This window comes from Kogia breviceps, chromosome 1 (genome assembly GCF_026419965.1).
Source record: "Kogia breviceps isolate mKogBre1 chromosome 1, mKogBre1 haplotype 1, whole genome shotgun sequence".
Taxonomy (NCBI): domain Eukaryota; kingdom Metazoa; phylum Chordata; class Mammalia; order Artiodactyla; family Physeteridae; genus Kogia; species Kogia breviceps.
The window spans coordinates 175,353,420-175,374,465 of record NC_081310.1 but is presented as its reverse complement, the minus strand read 5'-3'; the positions used below and the strand labels follow the sequence as shown (position 1 = coordinate 175,374,465).

The 21,046-nt window shown below is 51.2% G+C and overlaps 1 protein-coding gene across 1 annotated transcript in view; it reads left to right on the top strand.

Moving 5' to 3' along the window:
- Positions 1 to 20,364, top strand: part of C1H1orf94 (chromosome 1 C1orf94 homolog) — a 35,159-nt gene extending 14,795 nt beyond the window's left edge. The window contains exons 2-7 of the mRNA XM_059070929.1: positions 1,176 to 1,873; positions 4,856 to 5,116; positions 6,180 to 6,355; positions 10,774 to 10,851; positions 14,517 to 14,713; positions 20,289 to 20,364. Coding sequence (XP_058926912.1) covers positions 1,176 to 1,873; positions 4,856 to 5,116; positions 6,180 to 6,355; positions 10,774 to 10,851; positions 14,517 to 14,713; positions 20,289 to 20,364 — 1,486 coding nt within the window. The remainder of the gene's footprint in view (positions 1 to 1,175; positions 1,874 to 4,855; positions 5,117 to 6,179; positions 6,356 to 10,773; positions 10,852 to 14,516; positions 14,714 to 20,288) is intronic.
- The last annotated feature ends 682 nt before the right edge of the window (positions 20,365 to 21,046 follow it).

The following is a 21,046-nucleotide window of genomic DNA, read 5'->3' as shown; positions in this document are numbered from 1 at the left end:
GGAGCTTTAGTCCTTCCCTCTGCCTCTTTTTGGCCATTTTCACCACCTTCTACCAGCGGTAGAGCGTTGAGCAGTTTCCGGAATGCTCTGTGTAGGCCACCCTTCATGGGAACCCATCCAGGAGGGATAGCAGATGGTTCTAAGCTGGGTGACCATGATCCTCCTGGGAGTGCCGGGGAGGAAGCTTCCCCCTTGCCAAGGATGCTGGCATGGCAGGCTGGGCCACAAGCCAGGCCAGCAGGATTGCTACCCTCTCCCACACCTGGACAGAGCCAGCAACCAGGAGCCTAGAGTCCATGGGACCAGCAGGCCCCATCAGGCTGGTGCTGGCCGTCAAGGGTCCAGGCTGGAGCCGCCGGGGTCTGAGGTGCAGGTAGAGGCCTGTGTTTAGATACAGGGAGACGCTTGTGAATCTGTTCAGGGATCAAGAAATTGTTGGTGCTCCCAGGAAGTGGGGCCCAGTCTGTGCTGTGGTCAGAGGGCCATGCCAGCCAAGGTGGCCATGGGCATCCATGGAGCCACTGTGCAGATTTCAGGACCAGGGGCCCAGCCAGGCTGACAGAAGTGTCGACATACTAGCTGACACTTGTATTGCCCTTACTGTGCCAGACATGGTCTGAAGTGTCTCTGTGATATTCCTGTTCACCAAGAAAGGAGACCAAGATGCTGAGCAAGGGGCCCAGGATCACATAGCTGGGAAGTGACAGAACCAGCCTGTGAGGCCCTGAGGTCCCCTGCTCTCACCCAACCATCCTCCAGTGCATCTGGGGGCTTCCTAAGACTCAGCCCCAGCACTCTGGACACCACTCTCAGAGCTGTTGGCTCCATCCTGTCCCCTTTGCTGCTAGTCTTTTATTGCTTCGGGTTCTGAGCATGACTGAACAGGGAGAGATGGACAGAAATTAAGGCTCAGCCCACTCAGCAAGATGTAGTATTGGGAGAGGACCCAGGCGTCCCGATTCCCAGAACCAAGCTCTCGGTACTATGCCCACTGGTGTGGTGTAGAAACCCCTTGGAGTCCACTGATGGTCCATTTTCTCTCTTAAAAAGCAATAGGTTTCTCACACCTGGAGACATGTTTGCTCCATCCCCTTTCCTTGGGGCCTGTGCCCTGCTGCACAGCTACCCTCAGGGAGCTGGCACTAAAGCCGTCTGTCTTTCTGACCTGTTTGCAGGCCTCTGGAGCTCACCAGTGGCAAAGATGAGATCTCCTTGCTGGTGGAACAGGAGTTCTTGAGCCTCACCAAAGAGCACCTCATCCTGGTCACAGAGAGCTCAGGGGCGCTGGAGGCACCCAGCAGTTCCCTCGAGGGGCCCGGGCAGCTGGCTCCCTGCCTTCTTGTGCCTTCGCTGGTGGCAGGCAGCAGTGAACGCCCAGGAGCCTCCATCATTGCCGGTGACAAGCTTCTGGAACCAAAGGTGGCAGTGTCCATTACTGGCAGCCGGCAGGACTGCAATTCTGCCATGTCTACCGTCACGGGCACCCTGCATACTGCCAAGGTCAAGAGTGCCAAGGGGACAGGGGACAGGGGCGACAGCCTGGGGAACTCCAACTCGGAGATCAGCAAGCTCCTGGCTCAGTTCCCACTGAAGTCCACGGAAACGTCCAAGGCCCCCGACGACAAGACGGTGTTGGAGGAGATCAGGGTCATCCAGGACTTCCTGCAGAACAGCATGTTCAATGGCCCTCGACCCAGGGAGCCCGCAGAGCTGGGCCCATTCTTGCTGCTGCCTCCCCCGCCTCCTCCAGCGCCTCCCGACAAGCTCGACAAGCCCCCCAAACTCCCTGCTCAGAGGAAGCAGCTCCCAGTGTTTGCCAAGATCTGCTCCAAGCCCGAGGCAGACCCTGCCGTGGTGGGGCACAAACAGATGGGTGAGTGAGGCTAGAAGCCGGGCTAGGGAATGGGCCCGCAGGGGAAGAAACAACTTACCGGGCTGCATCAGGCACATGCAGCATCTTTGTAGGACCACGTGGCCTCGCTGGCCAGCACAGTCCCCCCGTACAGGCTGGTTTCAGTCCCCACAGGCCTCCTCTGCTGGATGCCCGTACACAGGGCACAGCTCTTGTAAGCAGATACAGTGGCTCTGAAGCCAATGTGGTTTGGGAAGAGGGAGAGGCCCATTTGGTAACTGTCTGGGTTTTTAAAGCCACAGGCACCCAGAGTGCACTGAAGGAAACATTTATCCTCGCTGGGTCCAGGGTGAAAGTGCAGTGTGAGGACTTGAAGCTGGATCGGAGGGAAATTTGATTGGCTTCTCATGAAGGCTCCTGTTCCAACCATGAGGCTTGGTCCCCTCTCTGTGGGGCAGGAGAGTGAATGTGTCAACTCCCCAGCTGCAGTGCAGACTGCTGGCCCTGGGATCTGTTCCCAGGTACTGCATTCCCACTCCTGAATTGAGGAGTTCACATCCTCTCCAGGAAATCCAGCCACCTCCCAAGTATCCCCCACCCCACTCCCAGGATTCTGCATTTTGTGCCTGTTCTGATCCAGCCACTTAGACTGGATGGTTCCAAGAAGGCAGACTGATGGCAGTGGCATTTGCCTGCTGTCAACAGTCACTAGGAGAAAACCAAAAGAAAAATGCCCCCCAAGCGGTGAGCATGGACGGGTAATGGAGAGATGCCTGTGTTGGGAGGGCCCAGATCCATCTTCCTAAGAAAACGGGAACACGGTCACCCTAAAGAACAGTCTGTGCTCTGGAGCATTGGAGGAAGGCCAAGGACTCTGAGATGTGGCCAGCACGCTGGACTCTGGGTCTTGGGCAGGCCTCTAGACGCCCGAGAGCTCTGGGGACGATGGGCTGTACATGTGAGAGGATGGAGCCCTACCTGGGGGAGGGGACGTTCCTCCCGCCTCCCTCTGCAGGAGAGAGGCGTGGATGTCTCTCTGTCGGATGAGTCTGCTGGGCTGGAGGCCGTCCTGTCCCCTCCACCCTCCCACCATTTGTGTGTGTATGTGTGTACAAGTGTGTGGGCAAAGGTGTGCCAAGGGGAGCTTTGCAGCTGTGAGCGTATTTGTTAGAGAAAGTGCAGGGTGGGTGCATCCGATTGTGACCGTGTGTATGTGTTTGTGTGTGTGCATTCTCTGTGTGTAGTTGTGTGTGCGTGTGTGAGTGAGCCAAAGGAACGACAGGCAGCAATGTGTGTGGGTCTGTGTACACAGACATTGGAAGACGGAGCTTTGGAGATGAGAGAGCAGCAAGCATGTTTCAGGCCGCTGGGTGTGTATGTGTGTGAGGGCAGGTGTGGGGCCTCCGGGGGGGGGGCCGGGGGCTACACTCACAACCAGACAAACTCTTGGAAGAGACTCTAGGGACAAGTTTTGATAAAAATGTCATTTTCTCCTAAATTGGCTCAGGCTAGAGCAGCTCTTTCCTTTGCTGGGATGGCATTAGGACGTCAGGCCCTGTCCTGTCCAGACTCAGCCTCAAGGCCAGTGGACTAATGGGGCCAAGAGTGGGTGGGGTGACATCCACTCCCAACAGGTAATACTGGGCACAGGTCCTGTGGTCCTGCCGCTACGAGAAAGATCCGAGGTGCCTGCTGTGTGCTCAGTGCCATTTCCCAGCCAAGCTCCATGGAGACCAGGACCTTCTGGCTGGGGAAGGTGTGAAGATGTTGAGAACAAGGCCCTCTTCCCTGCTTCAACCAAACAATGTCTTAAAAAATTTATATATGTATATAGATTATATATGTGCAGTTATATATATACACACACACACATACACATATATATATGTATTTTCCCCCCATCATACTTAATTTTGTTGGAAGAAAGAGTTCCATTGCTCAGAAGGAAATATGGGTGAGAACCACTGCTGTAGAGGATCCCATGATGGTCCAGACAGTGTCCTAGCACTAGGGGGACACTCGGTCAGTTTGGAGAAAGATCTGAGCCTGGCACTGACCACATCCATTGCCTCACTGTGTCTCTCCGATGCTTCTGTGCCTTTGCCCACGGTCACCCATAGCCCCTGGTGTAAGGCCTTGCTGAAGACCCTCTTCCTTCTGGAAGCTCTCTGGTACTCTCAGAGAGAAGCTGTCTTAGCCACCTTCTTCTCGCATGGTGTCCCTCTGTCACCTCATGTTTCCCATCTGCCTTGTCCCAGAGCTATTTCTGGGTCTGTCTTTCTTCCTCCTTGTTTTGAGCTCCTGCAGGGCCAAGTCTGGCTCTGACTCATCGCAGTGTCCCCAGGACTCAGGTCAGAGCCTGGCGCTGACGAGACTGCTAAATCGCCATGACGATTTAGCAAGAGGAGAGTCCATGATGAGGGACCAGACGTGTGTTCTGTAGGAATATGTGTCCCCCCACTAAGCCAGGTGCTCCCTGAAGGCAGGAACTGTGTCCAAGTCAGCTTTGTATCTGGGACCTTTGTATTCCAACCTATGGAGGGTTGGAAGGAAGGGGGGGGGGAAAGAGGGAGAAAGGAAAGAAAAAGGGTAGAAATGAAGGAAAGGAAGGAAGAAGGGAGGAAGTCAGGGAAGGAGGGAGGAAGGAAGAAAAGAGAGGAAAGAAGGTAAGAAAAGAGAGGTAGCTGGAAGGAAGGAAGTTTGAAAGGAAGGAAGGAAGAAAGGAATTAGGGAAGGAAGGAAGAATGGGTGGATGGAAGGCAAGAAGATAAGAATGGATGAATGCATGCATGTGTGCATGGGATGGGGAGACCATAATGGGCATTGGTCAGTGAAGCCTTCAGGGATTGAACTTGGATTGAACTTGGCTGGGAGATAGAGCCCAGAGTGGTTGGGGCCTCAGATGTGCTCTGGAGGACCCATCACTTAGTCCACAAGACAGTGCTCCCTGCATCCAGCGCTTGGCCTTCCAGAGTCATTGACTCAGTTTCCCTTCTGCTGTAGAACGGAACCCTGGTGCCAAGGAGCTGACCAAGGGTCAAGAGAGCCTCTTTCTGAGTCAGTGGTCCCAGAGACAGAAGGATACCTGTGGTAAGGAGGGTGGCAGTGACCCCATGGGCTCTATGTCCATGGCACTGCCAGCCAAGAAGCCTGCCTGGCCAGCCAAGAATAACCTGCTCTGTGAGTTCCTCGGGGCCACCAAGAACCTAAGCAGGCAGCTGAAGCTTCACAGCAAAGAGGAGGTGAACGGGATGGAGATGAAATGTAAGTTGACCCTGCCTAGAGGAAATCTGTAGAGGAAGGGATTTCAGAAACCCTCAAACGTCCCTGGAGTGGCTCTGCCATCAAAGGGCTGTCTCATCCATGGGCAAGTTACTGTCTTTCCCTAGTCCCATAAAATGGGGGAAATGACTTCCTGTGTCCCCTACAGGGAATACTATTGCTAGAGAAATGCAGTTGACTTTCGGGGGTCACATGGGCATTATTGGTGGTCAGATTGAATATAGCCTTGACTCAGCATATCTTATAGCCCCTCAAGTGGCTCAAACCAAAGAAAAAATCCGTTCTCTGAGATTATTTCTACATTGAGATTATTCATGTGCCGGCTTTCTCTCCCTTGCACTTCTACAACTGTTTTAGTGCAACTTCCTTTCCCCCAAAAAATGTGCCAATAAGGGGAAACTGACACCCCAGCTCAGACTGTATAAGCCCACAGAGCATATTGTACAAGGAAAGAATCCAGGATCCATATCCTAAAACAACTCAATCACATCTCATTCATTCAGACTAATTTGGGGTCCTATCATACTGAATTAGGTAATGTTTTAAAGTATTTTTAAAAAAATGATTCCCACATACATACAACCACCTGCACCAGGTCCTCACTGTTGCCAAGTACATGTCCTCAGGGGGTTGCTTTAATAATTTGATAAGAATGACTTCCAATGGCATAGCAATTGTTTATACCAGACTGGATTTTTCTAAAGCACTTGAAAGAACGTAGTTTTGTAAGTCGGTGAGATACAGCCCCAGCAATCTGGTTTCTTGCATCCTCTTGCTAAACTGCCTCCTTACTAACGAATGACAGAGAGAGATGCTCCATGCCCGACCATGCTGGGATTTTCACCCCTTCCGAAATGGCAAGGTGTGAACTAACCATGTTTTCCTAGAGTTGGAAATTCATCCAAAAGTTGAAGAACCCGCTGGGAGCTTTTAAAAGACCTAACCTCTGAGAACATGAACCCCTCAGGCAGTCATGGGGCAGAGGGCGTCCTGGACTCTCGCTTCCTCAATCACGGAAATGCTCCACCTCTCCTATGACTTACAGTTAACCCACCTGTGACGGGGGCCGACAAGAACAACCTCAAGCACACAGGGAATGTCGTCACCCCACGCTTGGCCACCACCTTGACCTCAGCGACCCTGAACCAGCCGCTCTGGCTCAACCTGAACTATCCACTTCTGCCCGTGTTCACAGATCCCCCCACCTTCCCCCAGTATCAGGTGAGTAAGGGGATCCTGGGCCTGGCTCTCCGGTGGCCGTCCACGGAGGAGCCTTGGCTTGCAGGAAGCCTAATTCACAAAGAGCCATGGACTCATTAGTTAAGTTTTTCATCGGGGCCACATCAGACCAACCACCCGGTACACGTGTGTGCACATGCACATATATGTGCGTGTATCCTTCTCATTTTCCTTTGTCTGAATTTCAGGTCACTCTGTGCTGTGTCTTCCAGAGCTTGGCTAGTTTTGGCCTGTGAAGTACTTGGGCTCCCAGGAGAGAATGACGGCATAGTCCTTGTTTCCCACCACCTCCTTTGCAGTTGGATGACATGTGTCCTAGGTTGCTTGGGACAGTCCCAGTTTAGGTCTTTTGTCCCAGCATAATTATTAATTGCACCCCCTTTCATTCTCAAGTGTCCTGGTGCAGATGACAAAATTATGTGGCCATTTTATTTCAACTACAACCCAGCAATCTTAGCTTCTACCAGCTAAGATGGATTGATACACATTCTTGGTCTTGGGCTCATAGCTGAGAGGGGCCAGACACAATGGGATGGAGAAACACTTGCAGGGTGGGAAATTTTACTCACAGACTTATGTATTCAGGGAAAGTGTAGTTTCTTTAGTTTGTCTATTGAACTTAATCTCCCTTAAGAGCTGCCACCCACTGGGTAGACAGAAGAAAAAAATCAAATAAATGTTCACTCTGGTTTAAACCATAGTCTAAACCAAGAGCTTAAATAGTCCCTTTAGGTAGGGCTCATTTCCTCCAGGAAAGGTGCTCAGTGTCTAAGATTTCTCAGTGTTCTGTCTCCTCCGTGGCTCCTTTCCAGAATGGTGTGCAGGTGTATGAAAGGGCCAGGTTCCCGGGAACCTGCTACCCCAGCCTGGCCTGGCCAAGCCCGGAGAGGGCAGAGAGAAGGAAATCCACCTGAAAATCGACTCATCCTGTCTCTGTGCCCCTCCCCCTGCCCCTGCCCCTCCAGTCCCATGTGTTACCTCCTCCTTTACAACAGAGTGGCAGGCCTCCCAGCTTAGACATCCTGCGCAGAAGGTGGGTCTTCTCTGTTCCATGTAAAGCCCCTCTAAGCTGGCCCACCAGGCTTAGCCCCTGATTCTTAAACAGGAACTAAAGTAAAGGAGTTAAGCATGGTCTCTCTTTTCTTCTGCAAAGTTTTGTTTTTCAAGCCTTTTCTCGTTTGCTAAACAGAGCAAGCGGCCACACTCTCCTCACACCCCACCACTGAAGTGAGACGTCATAAGGAAGCATGATCCCCGGGAAAATCCAAGTGCGTCCCTCCCATGTCTACGATACGTTGTCCTGGCAGAGGTCTCGAGAGAAATGCCCTGTTCACGTCCTCACTGATTCACCGACTCCTTCACTGACGTTCCTCCACCCTTGCTCACTCACTGTGCAGTCGTTTATCACCTAATCCCTGATGCACTCATTTGTATTTATTTATTTTCTCATTCATTTACATAATTAAAACAAAACCAAAAAAACCCTTGCTTCACACTGAGTATAGGCCTTGACTCAGGTGAGGTGATTCCAAGATGACTAGGAAGCTCGGAGTCCAGTATAAGTCAGGGACAAATCAAAAGCCAGCATGGTGTGCCCCCAACCCCTGAGAGAGAAACAATTGCATCATTTTATTTGGTGTAAACCGATGCACTCTCAAATGCACCCAAAGGGCTCACCACGTAAAGCTAATTTGCAATGGTCTGTTATGTAAAGAGGGGATAGTCTGTCTGCTACGTTAACTTCTTCTGACTTGACTTTTGGAGTGGGTGAGATTTGGACGTATTTTTCCAGCATGAAGTCCTTTGTCTTTAGAGATGCTGATGTGTGCATCACAGGGCTGGCTCTGAGCTTCCTGGGCCTCTGGGCAGAAGGGCCCTGGCTGGTAGGGCCCCTGGGTCCTATGCAGCAGTTTAGACACTGAATGGGCCCAGCTGAAGTTGGCTGTGCACATGGACATTCCCAGGTGGTACAAGGGACAGGGTAATTTACCTTCTCCCAGCTCCTCGTGATCTCATAACGCCATCAGGCTTCAAGTCGGCTGATCAAGGGGCCTGATAGGATAAAAAGAAAGCAGGTTTTAGAATCGTCAGACTTGGGTTTAAGGGAATTGCGCTGCTTCCAAGCTGTGTGGTCTTGGGTGAGTTAGCCAAATGCTCTGAGCCCTGGTCTCCTCACCTATGAAATGGCCTCATAATAATTACAGCAGCAGCAGCAAACACTTGAGTCAGTTGTCAGGTTAATGGAGTCCATGCATGGGAAAGGGCTTTGTAAAATGTCAAGTATGATATAGATACTGGTTATTATTACTTTTCAGCCCTGATCTTCCTAGGAAACAGTGTCAGGGAGCTCAGCAGACCTTGAGAAGGCACAGAGGAGAAACGGGGAACAGTCTATCCTAGCCTCTTTTCCTGCTCGGTGTTAGGAATAAAAATGAGGTCCCAAATCCAATTTACTCAGAGCTCCACTGTGGACGGACACAGAGCCGTGGAAGACTAAGTCCCCAGCACACGGGAACTCTGGAGGCTCCTGGGCTGCTTGACACAAAGGAACTCTGCTCCCAATTAAGGAGGGAGGGCACGTAGGAAGAGGCCGTGGCCTCAAGCAAAGAGGAATGAATGTGTGTTTACCCGTGGCTTGTGATTTTACAGAACTGCAATTTGAACAACTAGAAATCTCCTTCAAGTCATACAGTGTGGCTCATACTGATGAATATGGCATCATCTCCTGAAAATCCGTCCCAGGACAGAGCAGGGACAGGCGGGTCACGGATCCCAGGGGTAGCCTCACCTAGGCGGGCGTGGGGAGGCCGGCGCCCTGGGGGACTTGGCTGTGGAAAGCAGAGCTGAGCGCTGATGGGGAGGGAGTGAAGCAGAGGAGGGACACTTAGAACGCGGCCTTGGAGCCCACTGGGGGCTGGGAACAGGCAGGGCGGCTCCATCCGGCTGACACCTCTGTCCCAGTTCAGGCCACGCCTGGAGTCACAGACTGGTCGTGGTGGTGAGTGGGGCTGCCCTGGCAGCCGGGCTTGGAGAAAAGGCGAGCAGATGCACTGGTTTCAGGTGAAGGGGTTGCTAGATGTGGAAAAGGCCCGGCCATGGTCAAGTGCAGGTGCATGGAGCAGAGAGCAAGGAGGGCCCTGAAAGGATGTGCTCTCTCGGGGATGTGGGGGATGAGCGCTGAGAGAGCTGGGGGGCTTCCCCAGGACCCCACATCAGGGATTCGGAGTCTTTTAGGAGGAGCCCGTGTGCTCTGAGGAAGTCGTCAAGGGCAGTATCAGCCATCAACACTTAGACGATTGGCATAAGCTGAGCCCAGGATGGAGGCAGCATCTTGGGGCATGGAATCTTCTGGAAAGACATACGGTCTGAGGGGGGGGTTTGGGTTTTGAACTGCATCTTAGGGGGTAACTCTGGATTGGCAGATAGAGGCAGACTGGGACTGGAGGGGTCATGGGCTGACCCCATCCACAGTGGCAGTTCTGCTGTGTGTGTGTGTGTGTGTGTGTGTGTGTGTGTGTACACGTGGACACTTAAGGTCACCCTGGACAGAGATGTGAATAAAGTGTCTATTTCCCGTCGGGCTGAACTGCCAGGCAGCCTTTTCAAGTGGTGGGAGCAGCAGGGGCAGGGGGTGGCAGTGAGAGATGGTGGCAGAATCCTTACTATGTGCTGCACTGTTCTAAGCCCTTTAGATGGATTAACTCATTTATCTTCACGTCAGTCTTCATCATCAGGTACAGACACAGGTGTATGTGTGGGCAGACAGAGGCACAGCAGCCGAGACCAAAACTAATACACCTAGGCTCATAGGTGCACATTTGTACACAGAAACACACAGCTTCAGACACAAATGGAAGCACACGTGCAGATGTGCTTAAATAAACATGGAGGCAAGCTAGCACACAGATGTACACTGGTACTTCACGTCTTGGGGCAGGAATGGGGTTTGGGGAAAGGCAATTAGGAAAGGGGTAAAGACAGCAACAAGGATAATCTGGCTACCTTCACAGGCTTTACAGGCTTGAACACACATAATTTTAGAGACAAGGAAAAAGGGGCTCCGAGAGGTGAAGTGACTTGCCCAAGGTCACACAGACAACTAAGGGGCAGATCTGGAATTCAAGAGGCAGGTGGGTTCCTAAAGCTCTTGCCTTAAATAGTCACCAAAAAGTCTGTGAATCCTGCTAACCAGGGGCTTCCTGTGTGGTGTGAGGCGTGCTGGCTCGACCTGATTCCAGCTGGACTAGGCAGCTGGTGGGTCTGGCCAGTAGTGTGGTGGGATGGACTTGAATGTGTCTGGAGGTCCAAGCAAGGGAGCTGGAAGCTGAGTTGAGTGGCTGCTGTTCTCTGGCTGGGAGCCCACCACCCCACAGCCCTGAGCCTCCCCCTTCTCTCCGCAGGGCCTGTACCCACAGCGGGCAGCCAGGATGCCCTACCAGCAGACCCTGCACCCCCAGCTGGGGTGTTACTCCAGACAGGTGAGTAGCTGACCTCCTCACCTCTGTCTCAGCTCCACAAAGGCCGTCAGGTCAGAAGGATGTCTGTTCCCTTGTTTTTGTCTAGCTGGTCACCAGCCACACTTTCCGGCCCGTGCTTGACCCCAGAGTACAGACAGAAACACCAACATGCATGTGGACACAAACCAGTGTCCCCAGGTGATAATACCAGTTGGCACTTACAGAGCCCTTACTGTGTGCCAGGCCCTTCTCTAAGGGCCTTACCCTTAGAGAATTAATTTAACCTTCAGAACTACCCTATAATCTACCTTATAGATTAGACATGAGGAAACTGAGAGAGATTAAATAATTTGTCCACAGTTATAAAGATAGCACATAAGTTAGCTTTTACTGTGGCAACAAATGGCCTCAATGTCTCTGAGGCTTTCAGCAATAAAATATTTATTTTTTTACCCACGGGTCTGCAGGTTGGCTGAGCAGGACCGGGTCTGGGTTCAAGCCTGTTTCACGTGTCCCCCTTTTGGGCCTGTGCTGAAGATACAGTCACTTTTGCTCCTGCCATGCTGGATGGCGGAAGGGCTGAGCAGAAACACCCAATGTCTCTGAGGGTCTCAGCTCAGAGCTGGGAGGTGGTAAAGTACACCTGCCTTCCAAGGGCCAAAGCAAATCACATGGCCTGCCCAGCTTCAGCGGGGCTGGGAGTCATATCCCTTCCAAATGATTTCCATGTCAGTTTGTCAGTTACAATACCAGACACCTAGCTAAATTTAAATTTCAGATAAATGGTGAATAATGTTTTAGCAGAATTATGTCCTAAATACTACATGGACCATACTTATACTAAAAAGAAACCAAAAAACTTGCTATTTATCTAAAATTCAAATTTAACTGAGTGTTATATATTTTTGTTAGCTGAATATGCACCCTCTACTCCCATGGATAGGCCGGGGGTCAATATCTACTTGACAGTCACACAATGGCAGATTGGGGTTTGACGTTGAGCTGCCTGGCTTCAGGGTCCATGTTCCCAATAACTGTGCCTTACTGCCTCTTGTATACAGACACACAAGAATAAGGTATTAAAATAAAGCAGCAGAGACAAAAATACAAACACACACCTAGACACAAATAAAGATGCAGTTACAGACATGCATGCCAAGCTGCATGTGTGTGGGCCCAGGCACACACACACAAAACACAAAACAACACTTCCAGAGGTTTTGAGTATCTAGGGGCAGGGATGGGGGTGTGAGGAGAGGAGCTGAGGACCGGCTACATTCTCAGGCTGGCCTTGTAACCCCACAGTCAGGTGGACAGATCAAACCCACACTCAAACCCACAGACTCCTCCGCCTCTTCTCTCTCCCCGGGGAGCCCTACCCTTTCTCTGCAAACTGCACCTCTGACCTCTGAAGGATGTTAGAATGTTCCAGAAGGTAGAGAAGGGCCCATAAGTGTAGGTTACTTTCTTACGTGGGCCAGGACTGCTCTTTCAGCAGTAGGAGCTTTTGCGTCCTGAGATGAAGTTGAGATGAGGCAGTCAGTCTCACAGAATCTCAGTCTCATCCCGTCCACCCCACGAGCAGTGATTCCATCCACCTAGCTCCAGAGTGAATGCTTTTAGACAAAGTTATGTAAATGCATATATTTGAAACAGTAATATAAAAACCTGGTACAAAATTTTTAAAATCTTAGAAGCAATCGCTGTGATTGGTTTCTTAGGTATACTTCCAGTGATATCTATTTATACAAGCATTTTTATACAGATGTAGCATTCTGGGCACACTGCTCTATCATTGCTTTTGTCAGCAAAGAGGATATCTTGGAGATGGTTCCAGAGCCCTATACCCAGCTCTGTTTTATGTGTTTTATCAGTGACATGTAGTTAGGATACGGTTTTGCATAAAGCTTGTGTAAGCTCTAGGACCCATACCTTCTCTTTCACGTCAGTTTCCTCCCAGGTCCAGGACTGTCCCCTCACTGTGAAAACCAGGGTTGTTTTTTTTTTTTTCTGCCACGCTGACCCTCTGGTGTCTGTCTTGGGAAGTGCCGTCCTGGGGTCTCTCTGTGAGCTCTTGGCACTTTCTGACCTTCAGCTCACCCTCTTGGGGATTTGGTGCCCACGTCCAGTGTCACCAGATCCTACCTGTCCACTGGGGGAAAGATGGGGAGGGCCAGGAGGGAGTGCCTCAGGCTTCCAGAGGGAGCAAGCATAGCGGTGCAGTCCAGGGCCGTGGGCTCTGGGCTTGCCACACTGGGGATTCCAACAAAACTCAGACGCTTGAAACACTTACTGAGCAAGTGGCTTAACTTCTCTGAACCTGTTTCCTCATCTCTAGAATGGGGATCCTAATGGTCCTACCTCACACGGCTGTTTGGAGTTTAAATGAGAGAACCTACATGAAGGGTCTGGCACACCCTTGTTATCACTTAATAAGCGCTAGCGTTTGTCATCTTTTTAAATTAGATAAGGGTGTGCAGGGTGAGAAAGGGCAGTCAGTACGCGAACCCCTGAGCAGCTTGGACTACAGACTTGCTATTAAAGTGGAAATCCAGAAATTTCCCGAGTTTTGACCAGAACACACAGGAGGATGGATGTCAGCTCCACACAAGACATTTGGAGCTGTCGGTAGTGGAATACAGTGCTCATGATGTAATGAGCTCCCTGTCATTTTAGATATTCAAGCTGACACTTAGTAGTCTCTTCTTTCCTCCCTCCTCCTCCTCCTCTCTCTCTCTTTCTTGCACATATCCATTTAATGTATATTTATCGAGCAGCTACTGTGTGACAGGCACCGTCTCAGGGCCAAGGATAAATCAGTAAATAAGACGTGTGGGGTTCCTGCCTCATCAGGGGCAAGATAGTGTGAGCCCTGCTTCTTGGTGGGGGTCTGATCCAGGTGGTCTCAGAAACCCAATGAGCTCCTACTTTTCTTAGGGTTTGAGCTCAGTCCCAGTACCCCCATTTGGCCTTTCTCCTCACTCACACTGCCCAGTACCATAACCACCAGCCACGTTTGGCTATTTACACTGAAATCAAAACTAAGTAAAATTGGAAATTCAGTCCCACTAGCCACATTTCAAGAGCTCAGTAGCCACACTTGTGTCTGGTGGCTACCATATTGGGTGGTACAGACCCAGAAGATTTCCATCATCCGTCAAAGGAATTTCCACTGGGCAGAGCTGTCTTGGACTTGGGGGCTGTTGAGATCCTGAGCTAGAAGCCAGGGATGTATAAATCCCAACAACCTTTACTGAGATTGTAAAAGACTTAAAAATGAACCAGGGGCTTTTGAGATGGTTATTGACCGAGGGTAAGGCAGGGGACAGAGAAGAGAATGGAAATAATATTCCTTTGCTATTTATTATGTGCCAGTCTCTCTACTTATATCAGCTGACTCAGTCCCCATACAATGGAGATAGCATTTGCCCATTTTATGGATAAGGAAACTGAGACTCAGATAAATTAAATAACTTACCAGTCTCACATATAGAAGCTGAGCCCTGTGCTTCTTCCCCATCCAACGCATTGCCTTCTATGCACCCCACAGTGACTGGGGGGCACAGGGGCTGAGGAGTGGGGCCTCGGGTTAGGGTCAGGGCTGGGGGACTGTGATGTTTAGTGGCAGCGGGCTCTGCTGGACCTCTGTCCTCTCCTCTAACCCCTGTCTCCTCTCTGCCATGCAGGTGACGCCATACAACCCACAGCAGATGGGACAGCAGATTTTCCACTCTTCCTACACCCCCCTGCTGAGCTACATCCCCTTCGTCCAGTCCAACTGTCCATACCCTCAGAGGACACCTCAGAAGCTGGCCAGAAATCCCCGAGACCCTTCCCCCATGGCAGGAGATGGGCTGCAGTACCTCTTACCCCAGGCGTATGGGTGAGTCCTCAGCCCACACTGGAAATTCACCTCATATCCCGAAAGCTGCTGGAGAGGAAAGGTGGGCGTGCTGGGCCTCACTGCTGCTCTCTTGGGACCTAGATTCCTTGGCTGTGGGGAGGGCAGACCCTGTGCCTTGTGGGTCCCGGGTGGAGCTGATGTGGAGGTGAGCCTGATCTGGGCCTTGGTGGGGGGGCCCTTTGGCAGGCCCAGTCGGGGCTGGGGTCCTCAGAGTGGTGCAGAAATGCAGCTGCATGGTCAGTAGTGGATGAGCGCACCACCCATAGCAGGTGGCAGGTAGTGGAGGGGGACGCCTATGCCTTTCCCCATTTGCCTGGTTTCCAGCGGGCCACGGCCAGGTAATCTTCTTACAGCGCTTTCTCCCACTTACTGCCTCCTGAGCTCCTTGCCGAGCGAATCCCTCCAACAGCCCAGTGAGTTCACAACCGGCCCTGCTGAAGAGCGTCTCACTGCTTATCAGGCTGCTCACAATTTTTCCCCCAAATACCCCAAACAGCAGAGGAGAGGAGCTTAGCAGCCAACAGCCAACACAAACTCAACATTTTAGCTGACAGTTCCATACAAACTCTTCATGCTGGTCAGTAAGAAATTGGTGTTTGTTCCTTTAATGTAACAACACGCAGCTGCTCGTTCCCACCCAGCAGACCTTCACTACTGATGCTCTGCAAGGCACGTGGTGCCCCGTCAGTCCTGAGAATCCAAGTGTCCCAGGCACATCCCGGGGAACGTGTGTTCCGCTTCGAGAACCTCCCTTTACGGGATTAGGACCAAACTCCCCAACCTGACATGGATTCCCTTCCTCCCCATCACAGCCCCTCACTGCAGTGTCAGCTACACAGTGTCAGCGACACTGTAGTGTCGGACCCTTTCAATCAGTGTTTCCCATGAATGGCTTGATAGAGGGATAAATGCTGGAAAGAGGTTTCCATAGTCAGATCTGTCCATCCCTCCTTCCTCTCCTTTTTCCCCTTTTCTTGTAGAGCATATCATGGTGTGTTCCGCCGATGCAGCCTGGAAAGCGCTGCATCAGTTCACATAGTTACGGTGAATTTAGCCTGTGGGGCACCGTCCATGAATAGGACATGGTTCCTCCCTTCAGAGATGAGAGTGGATGAGAGGGGGCACGACGATGTTAATGCCGTGACAAAGTGAAGACCATCCAGGTGTCCCGAGGACAGAGGGAGGATCGCTGCTGGGCGGACAATGAGAGCTGCAGGATGGGGAGGGTCCAGTAAGCAGCGACTCGGGGAATAAGGCCCTCAGGTGGGAAGGTGCGAGGTGGGCTTGAGGCCTGCAGAATAAAGGCATCTGGTTGAGGTATTAGATTTATCCCTGGACAAGGTGGAAAATAGGAAAAGGGAGGCTGGGATTGGATTATTAAAGGCTCTGACTGGTAGACCTGAGGATCCAATGCAGATTTGTGAACGTTGGAGGGAATTGATGGGCCGGAGGGGAGAGAAACAGGAGGGAAGAGAGGGCATAGTCTGGAGGTGACTGCAGGGTCTAAAAGAGAGGTTCTCACCTCCCCCGAGGTGAGAGTAGATGAGACTGTGGAGGGAAGACCGCCTACCTGCAGGCCAGCAGACGCGCCCCTTGCACGCTGTGACCCCGGGCTCGAGGGAAGAGAGAGTTACTGCAGAAGCCAGAACCTGCTGTCCTTGGGAGGCGGCGGGGTCCCAAGTTCTCATCAGTCAGCGGTCGGGGAAACGCTGATTGGGAGCTGTAGGAGCCGAGGGTTGGGACCTGGCTGTCTTCAGAGGAGCAGGAGAGGAAAAGGAGTGAGCAGGAGACTGAGGAAGGAGCAGTCTTAGAAGTGGGAGAAAGCCTGCAGCCAGCTGGGGACACCGTGGGCGAAGGAGGAGACCGATGGGGAGAGGCAGCAGTGAGCAGGCTGTAGTGGCGGCCTGAGAGGCTGCAATGGCGGCCTGAGAGGCTGGAAAGACCAGGCAAGTGAGGTCGGAAAAGCAAGGAGAGGAGTGCAGGCCCTTGTCCCCCAAAGGGATGATTCGTTCATTCAAAAATTGTTTGTTGGGGCTTCCCTGGTGGCGCAGTGGTTGAGAGCCCGCCTGCTGATGCAGGGGACACGGGTTCGTGCCCCGGTCCGGGAGGATCCCACGTGCTGCGGAGCGGCTGGACCCGTGAGCCATGGCCACTGAGCCTGTGCTCCGCGACGGAAGAGGCCACAGCAGAGAGAGGCCCTCGTACCACACACACAAAAAAATGTTTGTTGCATCTTCTGTGTGCCCGGCACTGTTCCAGGCCCTGGTTACTGGAGTGAGTGAACAAGACAAAGTGTTTACTTCCATCATTCCAGGAGGAGAAGTAGACAATACGGAAGTAAATAAGCATCGTACATGTCAAGTGCAAGGGATAAGCGGGGAGGGAATAAGCGACCTCTCTGGAACCGAGATCCGAATAAAATGAGAGAATGAACCACGTGTCTATGTGGGTGATGAGCGCTCTGGGCAGAAAGAATAGAGGTGGGAAATGTAGCCGGAGCGCAATGAGTGGAGGAGAGAGAGCGGGCAGAAGTGAGTGGGAGAGGTGGCAGGGCCAGACCCAGCTAGGGCCTGGGAGGCGAGGGAAGGAAGAGCAGCGGGGGGCCATGCGTGCTCTAATTCCCCGTGTAAGGAAGATGGTGTTGATCGATGTATGAAGAGTGGGCTGACTGGTCAGAGCCGATGGAGGGGACCAGGATGGGAGCCTTTTCAGCAATCCAAGCAAGAGGTGCTGGTGGCGTAGACTAGGGCAGTGACCATGGGAAGGAGGTAAGAGAAAAGATGCGGAGCGTTTATTTTCTTGGTAGAATTGATGGGCATTGATGATGATTGGATGTGGAATGAGGAAAAGAGGGGAGTCAAGCGTGATTCCTAGGTTTTTGACTTGAGTGTCCAGATGATTGGCAATGCCAAAATTCTAGGGTCCAGATGATGACAGCAAGGGTCTGTTGATCAGGAGTTTGGTTTTGCATATGTGGAATGTGAGACACCCATTAGACACTTGCATGGAGCAGTTGATAGGCAGGTGGATATCTGAGTCTGGGGCTCAGGGGAGAAGTGGTGGCTGATAATACAAATTTGGGAGTCATTAGCATATAGATGATAATTAAAGGCATGGGATATGGGATGAGATCGCCCGGGAGCACATGTACATAGAGAAGAGAGGAGGCCCAAGGACTGAGCCCTGGGTCTCCAACATGTAGAGGGGTTGGGGAGATGGGGAGGCACCAACAAAGGATCTAAAGGGTGGGAGGAAAAGCAGGAGAGTGTGGAGTCAGGGAGCCAGGAGAAGAGAGGGGGTGGTGACAGTATGGCAAGAAAACCCGGGCGCTGTAGGATGGAACGTAGAGAGAACTGAGCAGAGGGGTGGTGTTGAGGTTTACCAGCTGTGCTGGATGGAACAAGCTCCAGGAGAGGCTGCCTGGGTCGGGGAGGGGTATAAGGGCGTAGGTGGGGAGTTTAGTCTGGGAGACCAGGGGCCTCAGTGCTTCCTCTGGGTCAGGAACCAAGAGGCTAAACTGTATGAGGTGGGAGAGGAAGGAGTAGGTGGCCTCCGTGTTCTCAGGGAAGGAGGAGGGGAGCCCTTCCTGCCCTCTGCCAAGTCCATTTGCATACATCCATCAGGGCAGGATAACAATACCATGTATCTTCCAAAGAACAATAAGTCTAAGGGCTTCCCTGGTGGCGCAGTGGTTGAGAGTCCGCCTGCCGATGTAGGGGACGCGGGTTCGTGCCCTGGTCCGGGAGGATCCCACATGCCGCGGAGCAACTAGGCCCGTGAGCCATGGCCGCTGGGCCTGCGCGTCCGGAGCCTGTGCTCCGCGACGGGAGAGGCCACAACAGTGAGAGGCCCGCATACCGCAAAAAAAAAAAAAAAAAAAAAAAAAAAAAAAAAAAAAAAGAACAATAAGTCTAAGAGTTAAAAAGAACACAAATGATAATTACACTGGAATTATTACTGGACAGGGTAGAAACTGTCCCAGGCTAACCAGGACCGTTCACCATGCTCGTGAGGCAGGTTAAGCCCCTCCTCTTCCTCCAGGAAGCATTCCTGGATAACTATAGTCCACATGGATTACCTCTCTTCCTGGCCCTCTAGTTTACATCCTGTCTAGACCATGCCCTTGGTAGTTGATCTGATCAGAATTTCTCATCCTGAAGGGTTCAGATGTGTGGGGTGTGGCAATCAGATACAAGGTGTGTCATGAGTAATTTGTTACCGGTAATTATTAAATACTCGAGTATGGATTACAGCCTTTATTTTATAAATCAGAGTAGAATGCAGAGTGTCCTTATAATAACATCACTTTTAATCGTTTCTTTTCCAATATGATTTTTGAAAAAGAGAAAAAGAGGTGGGGTTACCACTGACATTAACTGTTTATTGGGCACCTACCTGGTGCCAGCTCCTGACCTGAGTGCTGAGTGTCAAATGGTGAACAGTCCAGACAGTGTCCCTGCTCTCATGAAATTTATTTTTGTGAGAAGGGACTCAAACAACCCAAAGCCTCGCTTGTCCATGGCTGCTCACAGAGAGCAACAGGTACACATACCAGCTGAGGCATTACAAATTAATGCACTGGTTTGTTCCCATTGCTTCTTCCCCTCCCCCCCCTTTTTTTGTTTCATCAATTCACGGGAGGGCGCCACGAATGTGAGCATCTTCTGTAATATGCTTCCGCCCAGCTGAAAAGTGACTGAGAATCCCTGGATTAGACCATATCTAGCTATTTGCTCTGCCGCAATTTGTCTGGAGCTCTGTTCCATTCATTCAAAGTATCCTAGCAGATGGTGAAAGAAATTGCAGTAGGATCCCAAGTGTGAGTAAATGATTCCATCTGGAGAGGTTGGAGAAGGCTTCACAGAGGAGATGGCTTTTGAACTCTCTTTTGAAGTATGAATTAGCAGTGTGCCAGGGAGAAAAAGCAGAAGGGTGTGTTTTTCTGCTCTCGGAGGGTGAGGCTCAAATCTTCTCGGCACTTCCTTCCCTGAGGGTCTAGCAGAGTTCCAGGCACTCAGGGATGCCTCAGTGCTTACTTGCCAGATTGGTGTGAAATGGAGGGTCTGATCTAGCTTGGTGCTGAGAAGGGGATCAGGAACCCTGGGATTGTCCGGATGCTGAGATCTCACCCTAGGACGTGGCTATGAGTTCTCTGACGTTGTGGAATTTCCTGAGGGACACACAGGGTCCTCTAAGGCAGGTAGAGGGGCTACAGGCCCACAGATAAGGTGCTTAGATCCAGAGAGGCTCCTTAGTCTTTGGTCTTGGATATGGAGAGAGCATAGGCTGGGTGGAAATAGCCCCTACAGGCTGCCAGGGCCTTCCTGACCTAAGGAAGTGGCAGAAGAAACTCTTTATTGTCCTCCAATTGTATCATTTCAATATTTTATTTTCCCAGAGCCAAAACTTTTTACATTATTGCTAAAGCTTTCAGCTTCCAAGTCTGTCATGATCTTCCCAGTCTATGACAGCCCCCAAATTAATATACTACTTTCCGTAATATCTCTGCTGACATCAGGAATTCTATCACAATGTCATTTTCTTTCTCCTCCAGGTTCGGCTCAACATCCGGTGGGCCCCTGATGAACAACCCCTATTTCTCCTCTAGTGGGGATGGCATAAATTTTTAGATCTCCTTCTCATCTCCCTACTCCTACCTTTGCCCTTGGAGCAGGGCTAAGGGCTCTGGAATTCTGGATTCAGCAACAGCTTGGTATGAAGTTTGGAAAGCCAAGGTTCTGACAACGTCACAGACAGAAAACAGCAAGGCCAGACTCATCCATGGACCAACACTCACTCACACACACACACACACACACACACACACACACACACACACAGCCCGCCCTCACACACAGCACAGGCTGCACACACACCCCTCGGATTCATACTCACTTGCTCATTCATATATGGATCTGTATTTAACTAACATGAGTGATTTTTGTTTTTGTTGTTGTTGGTAAAATAGACGTAAGACACTTGATTTAGAAAGTTTGTATTTTCTGATAAAAGTACGAGCTGCTTGAAATGGAGTGCGCCTGTTACTTTCTGTAATGTTCTACGTGATCTTCACTGCTCCTTTCTCCCCCATGAGGCTCAAAGTTTACTTAGGACATGAAGAGACACCACAGGCTACAGTCTTCCAAGTGCTGCTCTGTAAATAAGGGATCCCAGGGATTATACACTTGAGGGCTTATCTCTTCTCTTCTGTGATCCACTCACTTCTCAATAGCCCAGCTTATGCATCTCTGAAATTGATGTAAAAGAAGTGCATCCTACTCTGCCCTATCCAGGTGGCAGTTACAGAAAAAG